Source organism: Sinocyclocheilus grahami, unplaced genomic scaffold (genome assembly GCF_001515645.1).
Source record: "Sinocyclocheilus grahami isolate Dianchi unplaced genomic scaffold, SAMN03320097.WGS_v1.1 scaffold293.1, whole genome shotgun sequence".
Classification (NCBI taxonomy): domain Eukaryota; kingdom Metazoa; phylum Chordata; class Actinopteri; order Cypriniformes; family Cyprinidae; genus Sinocyclocheilus; species Sinocyclocheilus grahami.
Genome location: NW_015505472.1, coordinates 727,525 through 743,372, shown reverse-complemented (window position 1 = coordinate 743,372; position 15,848 = coordinate 727,525). Strand labels below are relative to the sequence as shown.

Sequence of the window (15,848 nt, the reverse complement as noted above, 5' to 3'; positions counted from 1 at the left end):
TTTGAAAAATAATGTGTTTTTTGAACATTAAAGCATGTCAACATATTCTGTTACACCAAATACACAAAATAATGATCTTTAAAAAAGCATCATATGGCCCCTTTAAATATATCTCAAGGGATCACATTTGTTTTTAAAACAAATGGACTTTAAATGTTGAATGCAAACCACAAGATCTGCATGTATTCATAAACCAACATCTAAAAGCACAGATTAAACATGTGAAGCCTTTACACTTGGTAACTTAAAGATATTCAGAAAATAAACAGGCTAAATATCTAACTTTTCACTGTACCAAACCATCAAAGTCAACACAAAAAATGAAATGCTACAGATTATACCTATAATAGGAATAATAATAGCAGACAACTTAAAATCTGGCATTAACTATCTTAAAAATGTATTGTTGAAGTGTAGTTATGTATTGCTGCTGCATAAATTTTCCTTAAGTAAATACAACTAGAAATCAAAAACCGTGATTCTACATCCAAGCCACTAGGTGTCAGTTTAAAGTCCAAGATCTTTGTTTATTATGCAGAAATGAATTATTGCAATTGTGAAATCAAAATGACGGCGCTGTGGGTGGAAACGTACAGATTAAGGGGCGGTAATATTATAATGAGATCCTTTTGCCACGTCACCAAGTGAGCGAAATAAAACGTGCTCGTTTTTTCAGACGCTTGCAGAAAAAGGCTTCCCATAACAAAGTTACTGGGTTAATCTTTTTCACGTTTCCTTGGTTGGCAGATGCACCGGGGACCTGATTATAGCACTTAAAACCTGGAAAAGTCAGATTTTCATGATATGTCCCCTTTAATGTTTATAGTTTACTCTAGACAACATGTTGCGTCATTCACAACATATTTATTTTGTAATGTGGCATAATGAGTGAAACAGGGCAAAATTACATACTGTACTTCATTTTATCCATCAGAAATTGACTGGATTGTGAAAATACGCATTTTATACCAGAACGGTGATTGGCGGCTCGGGGGCATGGGAGTTGAAAAGTAAGAGGTATTCATTCATGACAGCAGTTAAAAAGTAAAGTAATTTCAGAGGCAGACAAGGATTGTTATGTGTATTAAGAAGGTAATACATTTTGGTATCGATTAAGGCAGTGGTTTTCAATCCTGTTCCTCGGGACCCACTGCTCTGCACATTTTGCATGTCTCCCTTATCTGACACACACATTTGAGTTCATGGAGCTCTTTGATGATCTGAATCAGGTGTGTAAATTAGGGAGACATGCACAATGTGCAAAGCAGTGGGTCCCCAGGAACAAGTTTGAAAACCACTGGATTAAGGGGACTCAAAAATAAAGAAAAGTCCAAAAATATGTTCAGTTGTTGGCAGTAATCCACCACACTTTGCTTCAGACAGAAAGAGTCAAAGGAAGTATCTGAGAGAAACATTTGGATTAAAATGCTTATATATCTCTATAAAGATACAGAGCGGGATCCTCGAGGGGTTGTGCCTCAGGTACTATCAGCAGCCTCCATTAAATTTAAAACTTGATACTGATAAAACTGTTTTAGTAGCAGCTATTCTCTGCCAACTCAGAAATGCCACTGGAGCATGACTGTGCACTTCAGCTATTATTTTAGTCCCCACAGGAGACCGTCTGCCTGCATGGGATCTAAGGACCAGTAAATCTGATTTTTTTATATCACATATGTTCACTTCATAAACAGCATCATGCTCTTTGTTGTGACTGCTGTGATGTCTTCCTCAAGGTCAGATTTGAATGCTGATCATCAATGCACAGAATGAAAATTATTAAATGATGACATTTAGCATGTAAAATAAAATATAACTTTTTGCTTGTTTGTTTGTTTTGCAACAAATAAAATCACAAAAAAGTATTTATAATTAATTAATTATACATGAACTGCCATTCAAAGGACTTTTAAATGTTTTTGAAAGAAGTCACTTGTGCTTACCAAGGCTGCATTTATTTGACCAAAAAATATTGTGAAATATTATTACAATTTAAAATAACTGTTTTCTATGCTAATATATTTTAAAATGTAATTCATTCCTGTGATGGCAAAGACGCATTTTCAGCAGGCATTGCTCCGGTCTTTAGTGTCACGTGATACTTCAGAAATCATTCTAATAAGCCGATTTGATGTTCAAAAAATATTTCTCATTAATGTTGAAAGCAGTTGTGCTGCTTAATGTTTTTGTGTAAACCGTGATACGTTTTTCCAGGATTCTTTGATGAAAAGAAAGAAGAACAACATTTATTTAAAACATAAATCTGTAGCATTATAAAAGTCTTTACTTTCACTTTTGATCAATTTAGTGCATCCTTGCTAAATAAAAGTATTATTTCTTTCTATAAACATACATTATTATAAATATACTGTTTATTTATTTTTTTAATGCTTGGTTGTTTTGCACATTTTCATTGATTAAAATTATATATCATGATAAACTAGATTTAAATGTATGAATATAACAAAATACTGAGTAAATTAAACTACATTTTCATCAGAAGACAAAAACAATGACTAAATAAATTATCACAGGCTACAGTCTCGCATTCATATTGAAACAATATGAACGCTCATTTTCCTCGCCCGCAGTTCAAACACTATAAGCATGATATTATAAAATCATGCGATTGTTATCCGAGCTGTTAATACTTTATATGGCTCATAATCAAAAACCGCTGGTACTTTATCAGAAAAATAAATGAACACAGTAAATCTGCTACACTTTCCCTCCAGTGGAGGGCCCATATGTTCAGCAGTTTTATGGTCTTCATCAATCCCAAGTTCATGTGTCAGTTAATGAAAGTACTTATAGATCAGGACCTGTTCCTTAGAGCGAAGGTCTGGCAAGATTGATTCAGCTCCCCGATATTTATAATTCAGTAAACGAGAAAACTGTACCCATATATTTTTACACACAATATCTTTCTTCTTGGCATTTTCTAATTACATTTCTTTCCCATGACAGATCTGCAGATCAATATTCGCTCTCGCTATAAGAAACAAATACTGTGGAATTTCAGACAAGAGGACGTGAATACAATTATAACCTCACTGTTATATAAATCTAAAATGTTCACAAGTCTTATCAAGAAACAGTGACACTTAAAAGCCGTAAGACCCGTCTGGATCAACTTTGCGTTCTTCTTTATAGTTTAGCAAAGTTACTCAGAAATGCAGTGAATGAATGGTTTGAGATGTATATGTTGTAAAGAGCTGAGATGGCAGAAAGAAATGCGATTGGATAAGCACTCCAGAGAACTTACGTAGTGTGTGCGAGGTCCTGAGGTCTTTCTGCTGCCTCTGGGAACACAGGGTGAGGCGGCTCTCCAATCGGCATGCAGCCCAGAGACTTACTGATAGCATGACTGAGCTTCTTTGCTGGAGACTTCTGTAAAATGAGTGAAATAAATCCTGCAAAGTTAAAAATAAATACTAAATACAACCCCAAAATATCTTACATATACTCAACCGTACTTAACTAACAAAATCAAATGTAATTCAAATATATGTAGTTTTGTGGCATAAGATTTGATCTGTTCATAAAAAGCCACAGACTTACTTCCCATGTGAAGCTAGAACATTTTATATAATTTAATGTTATATATGCGATATATTTCATTTAAAGTTAATGAAAATTTTTCTTTGAATCAGCAAAATCCGTGCTCTGTGGTTAGAAAAAAAATAATAATAATGTATCGAGGTGGTAAGAATGAGGGGGGAAGAACTCTTATAATTGGATTTGGGAGGCAGTGCGGATAGTTTCCCAAGCTGTAATTTCCAGCGGTGTGACTGAGCTTTGGAACAATGCTTGAGTATTAAAAATGTAATCAATATAACTGAAAAACACGAACCCCTTGAAATCCTGAATTAGAGAAGAATGACAGGAAACAAAATATTTGCTGCTCATCCATCCTTCACCCAAGGCCAAACTATTTTGCTATAAAAGTGTACACTACTGTTCAAAAGTTTTGAGAATTAATTACTTTTTTTTCAGCAAGGATAAATCAAAGTGATTAAGTGACAGTAAAGACGTTTATAATGTTACAAAACATTTCTATTTCAAATAAATACTGTTCTTTTTTACTTTATATTCATCAAAGGATCCTCCAGTTTTTACACACATTTTAAGCAACACGACTGTTTTCAACATTGATAATAATATAAAATGTTTCAGATCAGTTTATTAGAATGATTTCTGAAGGATCATGTGACACTGAAGACTGGAGTAAAGATGATGAAAATCCAGCTTTGCTTTTAAAGGAATAAATTTCATAATATAAAAAAAATGTTATTTAAAATTCTAATAATATTTCACATTACATTATTTCATTAAATACAGTATTCTTCAATAGACTTCATTACTGTATAAAAAATTACAAATTCTTACCTCTAATATTTCTACCTAGTACTATTATAGCACAGTGTGTCCAGAAATTTCGGTCTTGGAAAAGAATTTCCCTTTTAATGCAGAACTATGTCAAACCTTAGCCTGCATAATTGAGATCTGTTGTGATTAATGACTTCATGAGTTTTGGTCTGTTCCTCAAACAGAGCCATTGAACACATTGAATGCAACATATCGATATACCTTGTTTTTTTCCTTTGTCATTTTAGAGCATTTTAAATCACCATCCACTTTCATTATAAGCTAAAGCACAGCTTGGATATTCTGCATAACATCTCCTTTTGTGTTTCTTGGAAGAAAGAAAATAATACAGGTTTGAAATGACATGAGAGGGAGTAAATTTCCATTTTTGGGTGAATAATGCTACATACCCATGAGGAGTGCTCCTTCATCTGGTGCTGGTTGCTATGGGGACCGCTGGCATGACCACGCCAGAAGCAGCTCTGACAAAGCTGGTAGCCATGGCACTGCTGGCAGCGGTACCGGAAACCCATCATGCTCTCACTCCGGCAATACGAACATTCCACTGGATGGAAGACTGTGGGATACCAGCACAAAGGGTTTCAGGCAGCCGCAAACCTTGTTTTAACTGAGCCATATTTTGTGAGTGAGGTGTCCAGACGCAGTGGGCGTTGGGAAATAAGATATAAAAAAACCCACGTACAATGCAGTTGAACCACGTACCATTCTCTACATTAGCGAGTCGGTGCATGAGAGGTAGCCATACGAGGTACTGCGGGGGTGGATCTGCCATCAACACATCCAAAAACGTATTCAGCAAGATCTTCTTCTGGCAAAGCACAGATAAGATGCTTTTAGTGAAAGCCTCTAAGACTCTGAGACAGGTTGAATGAGATCCTGATAGTTTTTAAGGGACTCTCGCTGCTATCTGAAGCAGATTAGTGTACTCACCTGCTGAGGGAAGCATGTTCTCACAGAGTGCTCGGTGTAGCCAAATGATGGCCCCTCGAACACTGCCGTGGGGAGCTTCAAGACTTCCCTCAGGAACTGGTCAAATTTGGCAAAGACCATCACTCCATTTGAGTCTGATATCTGGGAAAATATATCTGAAAGAGATACAAGTGATTTTGGGTTACTGTATGTCATGTCATGATAAATATTTAAGCACAAACAATTCAGAATGAATCCTTAATTTACATTTTATTTATAATGCATGAGGATATCTAATAATTATCTTTACTCATTATCGATTATCAGATTAAGCATGATAAAAGTATGCTTATTTTTGTGGAGCAATAAAAGAAATAAAAAATGTGCATCACTTAAATACACAAGTTGTAGCTATTCAAATGTATATATAAAATGGAAAAGCATATCTGGGTAAAAAGCATTATTATTTCCCAAAACATTCCAAGCTAATGTGATGAATTGACTTTTGATTTGTGTAATTTCATCAAAAAACAAACAGCATTCTGACCAGAACTGTCTATACAGCTAAAAGACACTTGTGGGATGAAAATAAATCGTTATTATTATTATTATTAGTGCTGAGATGTCTTTTAATAACTTCAAGGAGTATTCAAAATAGATTTCAAATTGGAATGTAATTTTGAGTTCAGTGCACATTATGTACAGAAGGGGGAGTTCTATTAATCTATTAGTCTGCATTGACATCGTTTAATGAACATCTATTTTTCTCCCATTTCGAAAATGAATCCTGCATTTATGTGAGGGATGAGGGATTTATATGTCACTCCCAAACGAAAAACATATTTTATTCAAATTCTGAATGGATTATATTTAGCCCAGAAAGTGCACAATCACAGATGTTCAAGAATCAACAGATCTGTCTGTGATTGGCTACATTGCGCTACAAAATACGTTACAAAAACACGCAGTAAATAGAAACTTTTGACGTTCTCCAGAGCGCAAACAAAAATACGCACTGGAGTGATTTCCAAATCTGTTTCGCCAATATTCTATTATTACATTTTCAACTGGTGCTTTTCATTGTGCGAGAAAATGGACGTGTGGCGTGAGAGCGTGAGAAAAGTGTCAATTGCATGAGTCTCACACTGAATGCGTGAGAGTTGGCAGCCCTAGAAGAGTTCAAAATAACTAATCAACAACAGTTTAGCATTATAAAGCATATGAACCCCTCTTTGTGACAGAAAATATCCATTGCATCTTTGTAAAATCACTGCTGAATAGCTGTATAACAGGCATGATACTCACAACGTAATTTGTCCAGTATTTTACCACCACACATCGTAGCTAGCATTGACTTCATAGCAAACACCGTGAGTTTCCCATGGCCTTCACTGAAACACAAACAACACATTATCAGAAGATGTTTTATTATAGCAATCCTAAGCCTTAAGATTCTTTAAATTGCATTTACTGTTTGGACTACAGCAAATTTCATACTCTTATAGCCAATCTTTTGGAAATATATGCGTAAACAGAACATGTTTGACTATTGATCGTGTTAGAAGGCCCACAACCAAATTCATTATTAGTATTTTTCTATTTTTTTCTATGGTAAGCTCAGTCTTGGAAAGTAGCTTAACAATGCTACAAATTTAACTATGTTTTTCTGTAGCTTTACAGCAGCTCCGCTGTTTATAGTATATAGTGTAGTTTTTTCAGCTACTTTTCCCAAGAGGTAGAAGTGTAGCATGACAAAAAGCTACGTCTCCCTTTTTGTCAAATTGTGCACAGGATGCTAAAATGTCCTCTAGCTCATTTTTAGTGTTGGAAAGTCGATTCATTTTAGTGAAAAGGTTTGTTTGAACCATTCAAGTAAATGAACCAGTTCAAAAACGACTCACCAATTCATCTAATTCATTCAGTCTCTATGCACCATGTTTTTTTTACTTCTTGACTTCCATTAGGTGTTAGCTGTGTTCAGTCAAAATTTGAAATGTTAAACATTTCTTGCTGTCAACCATAATTAAGATCGCTTTGGAGGCATCGTGTTTACATCTGTTATAATGATTGCTTATCAGGATCACCTAAATGTTGGATTTTCAAAATATGTGAAGTTTGTTGCAGTAAACTTGCATGACGTTCTTTAATAAATGATTAATTGGTTTCACACTGGTCTGTTATTGTAGGGACATCGACTTTACATGGGTGGCCCTTAGCCAATGAAAGCTGCGATGGAGTCCAGACCTTCTGCCATCAGTCTGCATAGATATGTATACGTGAAGCTACATTCAACTGCTCCAGACACATCAACGTGTCCGCCATCTTGGAACGGTAAAAAAACAAACATAGAAAATCTGCACGGGGAAATCTTTCACCCTCACTTGAAATTCCAAATCGAGTGGAATTCTATTGAAATGACTGGATTTTGTTTGCAAAAATTCAACAATCAATGGTAAATATGACCGCAACTTTAGAATTTTGCCAAAACGAGGTGCACTATCTAAGTAAGCAACATAGTTAAAGTCCCCATGAAATCAAAATTAAAGTTTTTTGAGTGTTAGTATCAATATGTTAGTCTTAAGGTTATCTATAAGGTAGTGTGCTCCAAAACAGTGACAAAATTCGCATTTAGAAGATATAAGCATTCAAAGCTTGCAGTTCGTCACTTCCGCCAAAATGGCTCAACGATTTTTTTGACGTCACATCGTGCTTCAGCTTCTCATCAAACTTTCTGTCCAATCAAATGCTCTCTAGAATCCGAAGCGCCCGCCCCCTACACTATAAAATAGACGCTGAAGGCACGGCTGAAATCGGTCACTTGTCCACAGAATTTGTATTTTCTGTACAGTGAATGGCACGTAGTGCACTATATAGGGGACAGGGAACGATTCAAACAGTGTAAATATGCTTTCCATTGAGATCCAGAGACACGATAGCACGGAGTGGATCACATGCACGAGTTGGCGCAGACCACAAAATGCATCGGAGCTATTTGAATTCTACACAGAATGCTATATTTTATAGCAATATGGATGAGATTGTGGCTGGCATACCCTGTCAAATGCGGCTTTACGGAGCTCAACGGCTCTAGCCTAAGCTGTGATATAAACGAACGCTATTAGCTATTTTAAAAAGGGGCGGGGCTGCTTGATATGTCCCGCCCTGTCTTCCTGTTTCAGTTAAAATGACGTCAACACATAGAGTAACGCTGCGTGTTTCTAAGCATTTCAGAGGACCTTTAAGATGCCTATCTTTTGAAATAGCCTTTGGGAGTGTATTTACGATTTCTTAAAATGCTGCCTCCTTAGGCAGCTCACTATGTTTTGGAACAGAGCCTATGCCTTCCAAACACTCACTCTTGTCACATATGACTCACAGTCCATCAGGTTTGCCCTGGGACCCCCTGAGAGAAAAACAAATCTCCCTCACTAACAACATACCTATCATAAGTGGCCACGATGAAGTTTAGCAGCAGGCCGATGGACTGCTCCACGTTTATCTGGTGGGTGGTGGGCAGCCGCTTGTTGAGCTGATAGAAGATGGAGGACAAAATGGTCTCCAGGCGTGACACATTAATCTCTGCGTTGTGGTCTAACGTGCTCAGCCCATTGTCACGGAAAGCTTCAATCATGTTCCACACGTCCACTAGGTGAACTACGACAGGAAAAGTACACCAGTGAGATCATTAAAAATACAGAATGGATATGTTCTGTTATTTTTCCCATACTAGAACACATTTACATGATATACAACAAAAGTGACTTTGTACAAACACCAAAATACACAAAATGCACTGAATGGTATTTTAAAATAAATAACATGGAAACAGGACTTACGGTTGCATCGTTTCTGAACAAATCGTAGCTTACATGCTGTCCTATACGTTGAGAGACGAATAACATCAAAGTTTTGTGCCCCTGGTGAAAATCACATGCATCAGTTTTGTTACTTTCACATTGGCAAGACCCTTAAACCAATAGTTTGAACCAAAATTCAAATTTTGTTTATTTACTAGGGGTGGGAATCCTTTGGCATCCAATTTCAATTCTGGGTATCACAATCTGATTCCAAAATCATTCTTGAAATTATTTGTGCAATTTTATTAAATTACTTATATTAGTACTTTTTAAAATAATTAATTACATATTAATAATAAATGTAAAAAAAAAAGTAAAAGAATTATAATCAACTAAATATACCTTCAAAACATACAAGCAATTATAAATGATATATTACTAATGACAAACTGTGGTAGGTATATTAATTTGCATTCACACTAATGCACAAATCTATTTTAACATATCAGATGTTTTGTCCTGTCCTTAAGCCATAACTGATTGTGTTTGCATTAATTTCGCATCATAAAAGCATTTTTGAGATGCTTTATGCATTTTGAGTTTTATGAATCACATTTTTATTCCATTTCAAGCAGCAAAAACTATGCCTCTGTAGAGCATTTGGAACAGAAAAACTGAAATACCGGTAAGTGAAAACACACAATGTCAAGCAAAGCACATGTTTCTCACAGCGCATGTCCTGAATCCAGAATCATTGAAGAGAAGATTATTTACTCATCATCATGTTGTTTCAAACCTGTATTACTTTCTTTCTTAAATGGAACACAGAAATGTTGAAGAATGTACTGGCTGCTCTTTTCCACATAATACACTCTTAAAAAGTAAGGTTTCAAAAGGGGGTTTTCACAGCAATGCCATAAAAGAACAGTTTTTAAAAGAACAATTTTTTTCTTAGTGTAAAGAACATTTTAAAAAGCTAAAGAAACTTTTCGTACTATAAAGAAGTTTCCATGTATGTTAAAGGTTCTTTGACAGAATCTTGTATGCCAATAAAGAACCTTTATCTTTAAGAATGTAGGGATCCAGGCTGTCGTGATCCAAAATGACAGCAATCCCTCACTAAAAAGGTACAGTCATGTTTAGTCACATTAGCACATTTTTGGCAAAATTATGTGGGCAAAAAATATCCATCGTTAATTCTCAATAGTGTAGCGATAGATGAATCACAGCTCACACAGAAGTTCGCTTGCAAACCAAGCAGCTTTCTGTTGGTCAATTCATGTTACCAACTTGTACACGAGTAAAATCTGCTTGGGGAACTTTTTCGCCCTCATGCAATACTCCTGGTTCCCTTTCGAGCATGCTATTAACATGCTATGGGGAAAGTCCTGTTTACTCTGCTACTGAAGCCTGATTTGAACATGTTCATGTAGCTGCACAAACCAATGGTGCCTAAAGGGGTGGAGTCGACTGCTAAATAAGTCGGCTCTGAGTGCCATTTCATCAGAATTTTTCTCCTTTAGCAATGAAGGTCATCTCCCCACTGGACTCTGAAGCAAGAAGTCGAAGCAAGAAGCTCAGCCTGCTGCTGCCATTAGAGGAAGCCCCGGCAGAGGAAGATCGCTAGAAGCCACAGCCATATCACCCTGTAGCCCAAGACTGGTTGCCCACTGAAACTAATCAGGGTTGAGTATGGTCAGTACCTGGATGGGAGATCTCCTGGGAAAACTAGGTTGCTGCTGGAAGAGGTGTTAGTGAGACCAGCAGGGGGTGCTCACCCTGTGGTCTGTGTGGGTCCTAATGACCCAGTTTCGATTATAAGCCTGCATAACAGTATACAATTTCAAAAACAAAATACACGATGACAATAATATACCCAATGACCTGAAGGATCATGTGTGTTCATTCAAAGAAAGGTTTTCCTATTAATTAATTAGCAAAGAAAAGTCCTTCCCTTGTGGATTTTCCCTATGGGCAAGGAAGCGATTTTCTTCACCTAAATTCCAGGAGGTCGTAAATGTATCGGGTGTCAGGGTTACCATGGAACCAGGGGCCTGTTCGGCTTCCTGGGGTATTACAGAGTATTTGTTAAATCTAGCTAACAAAATATATATTGTGTGTTTGAGTGGTCCAGACGCTACAATAGTGAAGGGGACACTATACTGTAAAAAGCACCATCCTTCAGATGAGACCCCGCTAGAGTCCAGTGCCGTTTTTCTCGGAAGTTCACAATGAACTCACAGAGGCGTGGCGTGCCCCTACTTGGCGCATGTCCACTTTTCTAATTCTGCCGCCCTCACCTCTGTTGACGGTGCTGAAGTAAGAGGGTATGGCAAGCGCCCCCCTAGAGAAGAGGCGGTCGCTGCACACCTCTACCCGCCATATTCCTGGCAGATTTGCAAAGTGCTTCACTGCAGCTTAGAAGTCATCACAGGTCATTCACCACTTCCTGCCTAAGCGCTCCAGGCCAGTAGAAGGAGGTTACTTACTCCAGTTCGCTCGCAGGCCACCTCGCTTTAGAGGCATTATTCAAACTTCAGTACAGGACGACAATGCTCACGTTCTCCGGTCTGAAGTGCAAACTCTGCTTGTAAAAGGAGCCGTGGAAATGGTTCCTCTAGCGAACAGCGAGTCAAGCTTTTGCAGCCGCTACTTCCTCGTGCACTTATGAATCTCCCATTCAAGATGCTGACTTGGAAGCAGATCCTCGTTCAAATATGCCCCGGGGACTGTTTTTTTTATCAGTAGATCTAAAAGACGCTCACTTTCACATCCAGATTGCCCCTCATAACAGAGCACCCTTGAGATTCACGTTTGAGGGGGTGACTGTCTCTGGCCCTATGCACTTTACAAAGTAAATGGACGCGGCTCTTTCCCCTAAAAAGACAGAGGAATTACCTAGACCAGTGCTTCCCAGCAGGGGGGCCGTGGCTAGGCCAAATCAAAATATTAAAATAATTAAAATATTCTAATTGTTCTAAAATGTGATTTTTTCCCCCCTCCTTATGACACAAATAAAAAACATTTAAAAAAAATTCCAGTATAAACAGGTGAGATACATTGCTTATTTTCAAACTGACATCAGTTGCTTAGTAGGAATTCAGTCACAATTAACCATCAATTAAAAAATGTGACAATCCATCCTCATCAACTGGACCTAACTGCACTTCAAGTAAACGAAAGACTCGTAAGTACAGTGGGGAGTACTTGTCCTTCGGATTTACGAGTGTTGGTCCTGCTGACAACCCCACGCCTGTCTGTGTGCTATACTCAGAGACCCTTGCTAATGAGGCACTGAAACCATGCAAGTTACGCCGTCACCTTGAAACAAAACATGGGTTGTTTGCCAGCAAGCCTCGAGAATTTTTTGCAAATAAATTTAAAGATTACCTGCATCGTAAAAAAGTGATCGAGTCAACCTGTGTGACGGGTGGCGAAAAAGAAAAGGCAGTGATAGCATCCTATGAGGTATCAAGACTGATAGCTACATCTGGAAAGCCCCACACCGCTAAGCAGATGGTCAGCATAATGCTGGGAAACAATGCAGTTAAGCAACTTAACTTGATTTCTTTATCAAACAACACGGTTAAGCACCGAATATATGATATGTAATTTGCAGAGTTCGAGCGAGTCGTTTTTTATACAATTCAAATTGATGAGACCACAGACATCGCGGGTATGGCTAATTTGCTCGCATTCGTTAGGTATAAATGTGATGGAGAAATTGAGGAAAACTTTCTTTTTTGCAGACCTCTACATTCAAACGCAACTGCAGAAGCTATTTTTGACATTCTGAACGATTTCATAATTTCCAGTGACATCAACTGGACAAAGTGCGTTGAACTCAGCACTGATGGTGCTCGTGCTATGCTGGGCCGACGCAGTGGAGTGGTGAAGCGAGTCAAGGACATGGCCTCGTTGCTCACTCACGTACATTGCTGTATTCACAGAGAGAAATTAGCCGCTAACAGAATCCCCATGGATTTAAAGACAGTTTTGGACGATGCTGTCAGAATGGTGAATTACATTAAAAGTCGTCCACTGCAAGCATGTTTGTTTTCCATTTTGTGTGAAGAGATGGGTAGTGAACACCGCCAGCTTTTACTACATACCGAGGTCCACTGGCTCTCACATGGCAGAGTACTCACCCGGCTCTTCCAGTTACGTGACGAGGTCAGAACATTTTTCATTGATTCCAAATTTGAACTTGCAGACCGCCTCTGTGATTTCGACTGGCTTTGTAAATCGGCCTACTTGGCAGACATTTTCAGCCACTTGAATGGACTCAATCTAGCCCTACAGGGGACAGCAGTAACAATGTTTCACGTGCAAAACAAAATAGAGGCAACCATAAAGAAAATTGATCTGTGGGAGAAAAGAATTGCCCAAGCCAACTATGAGTCCTTCAAAAACGTGTCCACTTTTTGTCTAAGAAGGAGAGGCCACTTTCCATCACTGCAGCAGTTGCTATGACAAGAGCACATGCAGGCTTTAAAGTCTCAGATGCAGGACTACTTCCCTGACATCAGCAAACAGCAGAGCTGGATACAGTATCCCTTTGCCAACCACACTGAGGATGTAATTGCGGGACTCACCTACAAGGAACAGGACAGCCTCGTCAATCTATCCTGTGACAGCTCCTTGAAACTGATTTTTTCTGGAAAAAACTTGGACTCAGTTCTGGTTACTTGTGTCAAACGAATACCCTGAACTTGCCAACAAGGCAATAATGTTTTTGATGCCGTTTGCCACAACGTATATTTGTGAAGTGGGATTTTCGGTGCTTGTGGCCTTAAAGACAAAGTACAGGAATGTGTTGAGTGTGGAATCTGATCTCTGTCTTAAATTGACGTAGATTCAGCCAGACATCAAATCCTTAACAGCTGAAAAGCAACATCACCCATCTCATTAGGTACTGTCTGGAAGACTGCTGATCAGACTGTGGGACTGTTCTTTACTAAAACTGACAAAGTTTACATCGTTCCTCAGTTTAAATGTAGGTTTTTTAGTTGTTTTTTTTAAACATAGTTATGTATTTCATTGCAATAGATTTGTGAACTATGTAGCTTCTGTTACACACTTTGATGCAATATAATTGTAAATAGTATGCAGAAAGTATGTAGTGTTATGGATTTAAATATATTTGTAAAGAATGTTTACATCATCTTACTTTCACCAGAATATAAAAATATTAAATTGTATAGTAGTTCTCATAATTCACATGAAATTCTTACAAACTGGTTAATAAATGTTGATAATTTTGTGCAAAGAGACAATCTGCTTTATTAAATATATATAATATACAAATATATCTAAATATATCTATATACTATTAATCTATATATTTTTTAACAAAGAGGTGTGTGGGGGGGGGCTTACTCCTCTGAAGTTTGGGAAGCTCTGACCTAGATGATTGGCAGGCCTTAGCCAGAAAGGAACAAGAACTCATAGCTCACTGGTCGCTGCTGCTCAGCCACCTGGAGCGGCTTGGGCTAAAAATTTATTTAGCCAAGAGCTCTCTTTCTCCAAGCCAGTGAGTGGTCTTCCTGGGGACAGTTATCGATTCTGCCCAGATGCGGGTATGGATTACGCTGGAATGCTCCCTTAAATTTAAGCGGCTAGCAGTGTCATTCAGACTCGGGACAACATGTACCCTCAGGGCTTCTCAGAGGATGCTCGGCCTCATGTGAGCCACTTCCTCTGTGATTCCTCTGGGCCTGCTTCACATACGGCCCCTCCAGTATTGGCGCAAATGTATTGGGACAACATGACAGTGGTAGCCTTATTAATCACCAAGGCAGTCTCAGGTCACACTCCCTTCATAGGTTGGCTCGATGCCCCCTTTTATGGGCACAGGCAAACTCCTCTCGTTGAGAACATTTCAGTCCAGGGGCAATGTAGCTCCAGGAGAATGGAGACTACATCCCCAAATGGTACAAATGATCTGGTCTGTCTTCAGGAGGGCAGAGGTGGACCTCTTTGCCTCAGAAGACAACTTTCACTGCTCAATTTACTTTTCAAAGCAGCGAGATGCTCTGGCTCACAAATGGCCCAGCGCTCACTTGTATGCCTTCCACCTGGTTGCCCTGCTTCCTCAGGTCATCAGACGGGTCAGGGAAGTCAGATGTTCTGTCCTCCTGGTGGCCCCACTCTGGAGGAATCAGACATGGTTCCCCGCAAGTGTGACTAATACCATTTTGGAGGCTAGAGTCCCATCTACAAAACATCTCTTCGCCCTTAAATGGTCAGTCTTTTCTGAATGGTGTGCAGCACGGAACAAGGACCCGTCCTCTTGTGATGCGTATCATGTGCTGATCTTTTTACAAGAGCTACTGGACAAAGGGCGCACCCTTTCCACGCTCATAGTATAAGTAGCTGCCATCGCGGGCAAATCATTCTCTCGTGCCTAGCCTCCCATTCGGCAGAAACAACCTTGTCATTAATTTTCTGAGGAGAGCTCAGAGATTGAATCCGCCTCGTCCTCATACTGTGCCGACTTGGGACTTATCTATAGTCCACAGGGCCCTACGGGGCCCTCCCTTCAAGTCGCTCCAGCCCGCCGACTTGCGGCCCCTGTCACGTAAGACCGCCCTCTTTTTGTTAATGTCGGTCAAGCGAGTGGCTTCACTCCGTTCAGAGCACAAGTCATCACCCTTCTAGCTCTTCCAAATTGAAAGGATGAGCAGGATCCTAATCCACTCTGCCGGGTTCGGGTCCTTAGAGTGTTTGTTGACTTCTATTGGTGATATCTGT

The 15,848-nt window shown here is 38.8% G+C and overlaps 1 protein-coding gene across 4 annotated transcripts in view; it reads right to left on the bottom strand.

The window, feature by feature from the left end:
• Positions 1 to 15,848, bottom strand: part of LOC107600868 (dystrobrevin beta-like) — a 47,223-nt gene that overhangs the window by 24,831 nt on the left and 6,544 nt on the right. For 3 of the 4 annotated variants that reach the window (XM_016292837.1, XM_016292838.1, XM_016292839.1), the window contains exons 4-10: positions 9,135 to 9,215; positions 8,739 to 8,952; positions 6,604 to 6,689; positions 5,320 to 5,474; positions 5,092 to 5,197; positions 4,779 to 4,945; positions 3,266 to 3,390 (exon numbers count right to left, since the gene is read on the bottom strand). In XM_016292837.1, the coding sequence (XP_016148323.1) occupies positions 3,266 to 3,390; positions 4,779 to 4,945; positions 5,092 to 5,197; positions 5,320 to 5,474; positions 6,604 to 6,689; positions 8,739 to 8,952; positions 9,135 to 9,215 (934 nt within the window). The remainder of the gene's footprint in view (positions 1 to 3,265; positions 3,391 to 4,778; positions 4,946 to 5,091; positions 5,198 to 5,319; positions 5,475 to 6,603; positions 6,690 to 8,738; positions 8,953 to 9,134; positions 9,216 to 15,848) is intronic. The other variant, XM_016292840.1, reaches the window with a different exon arrangement.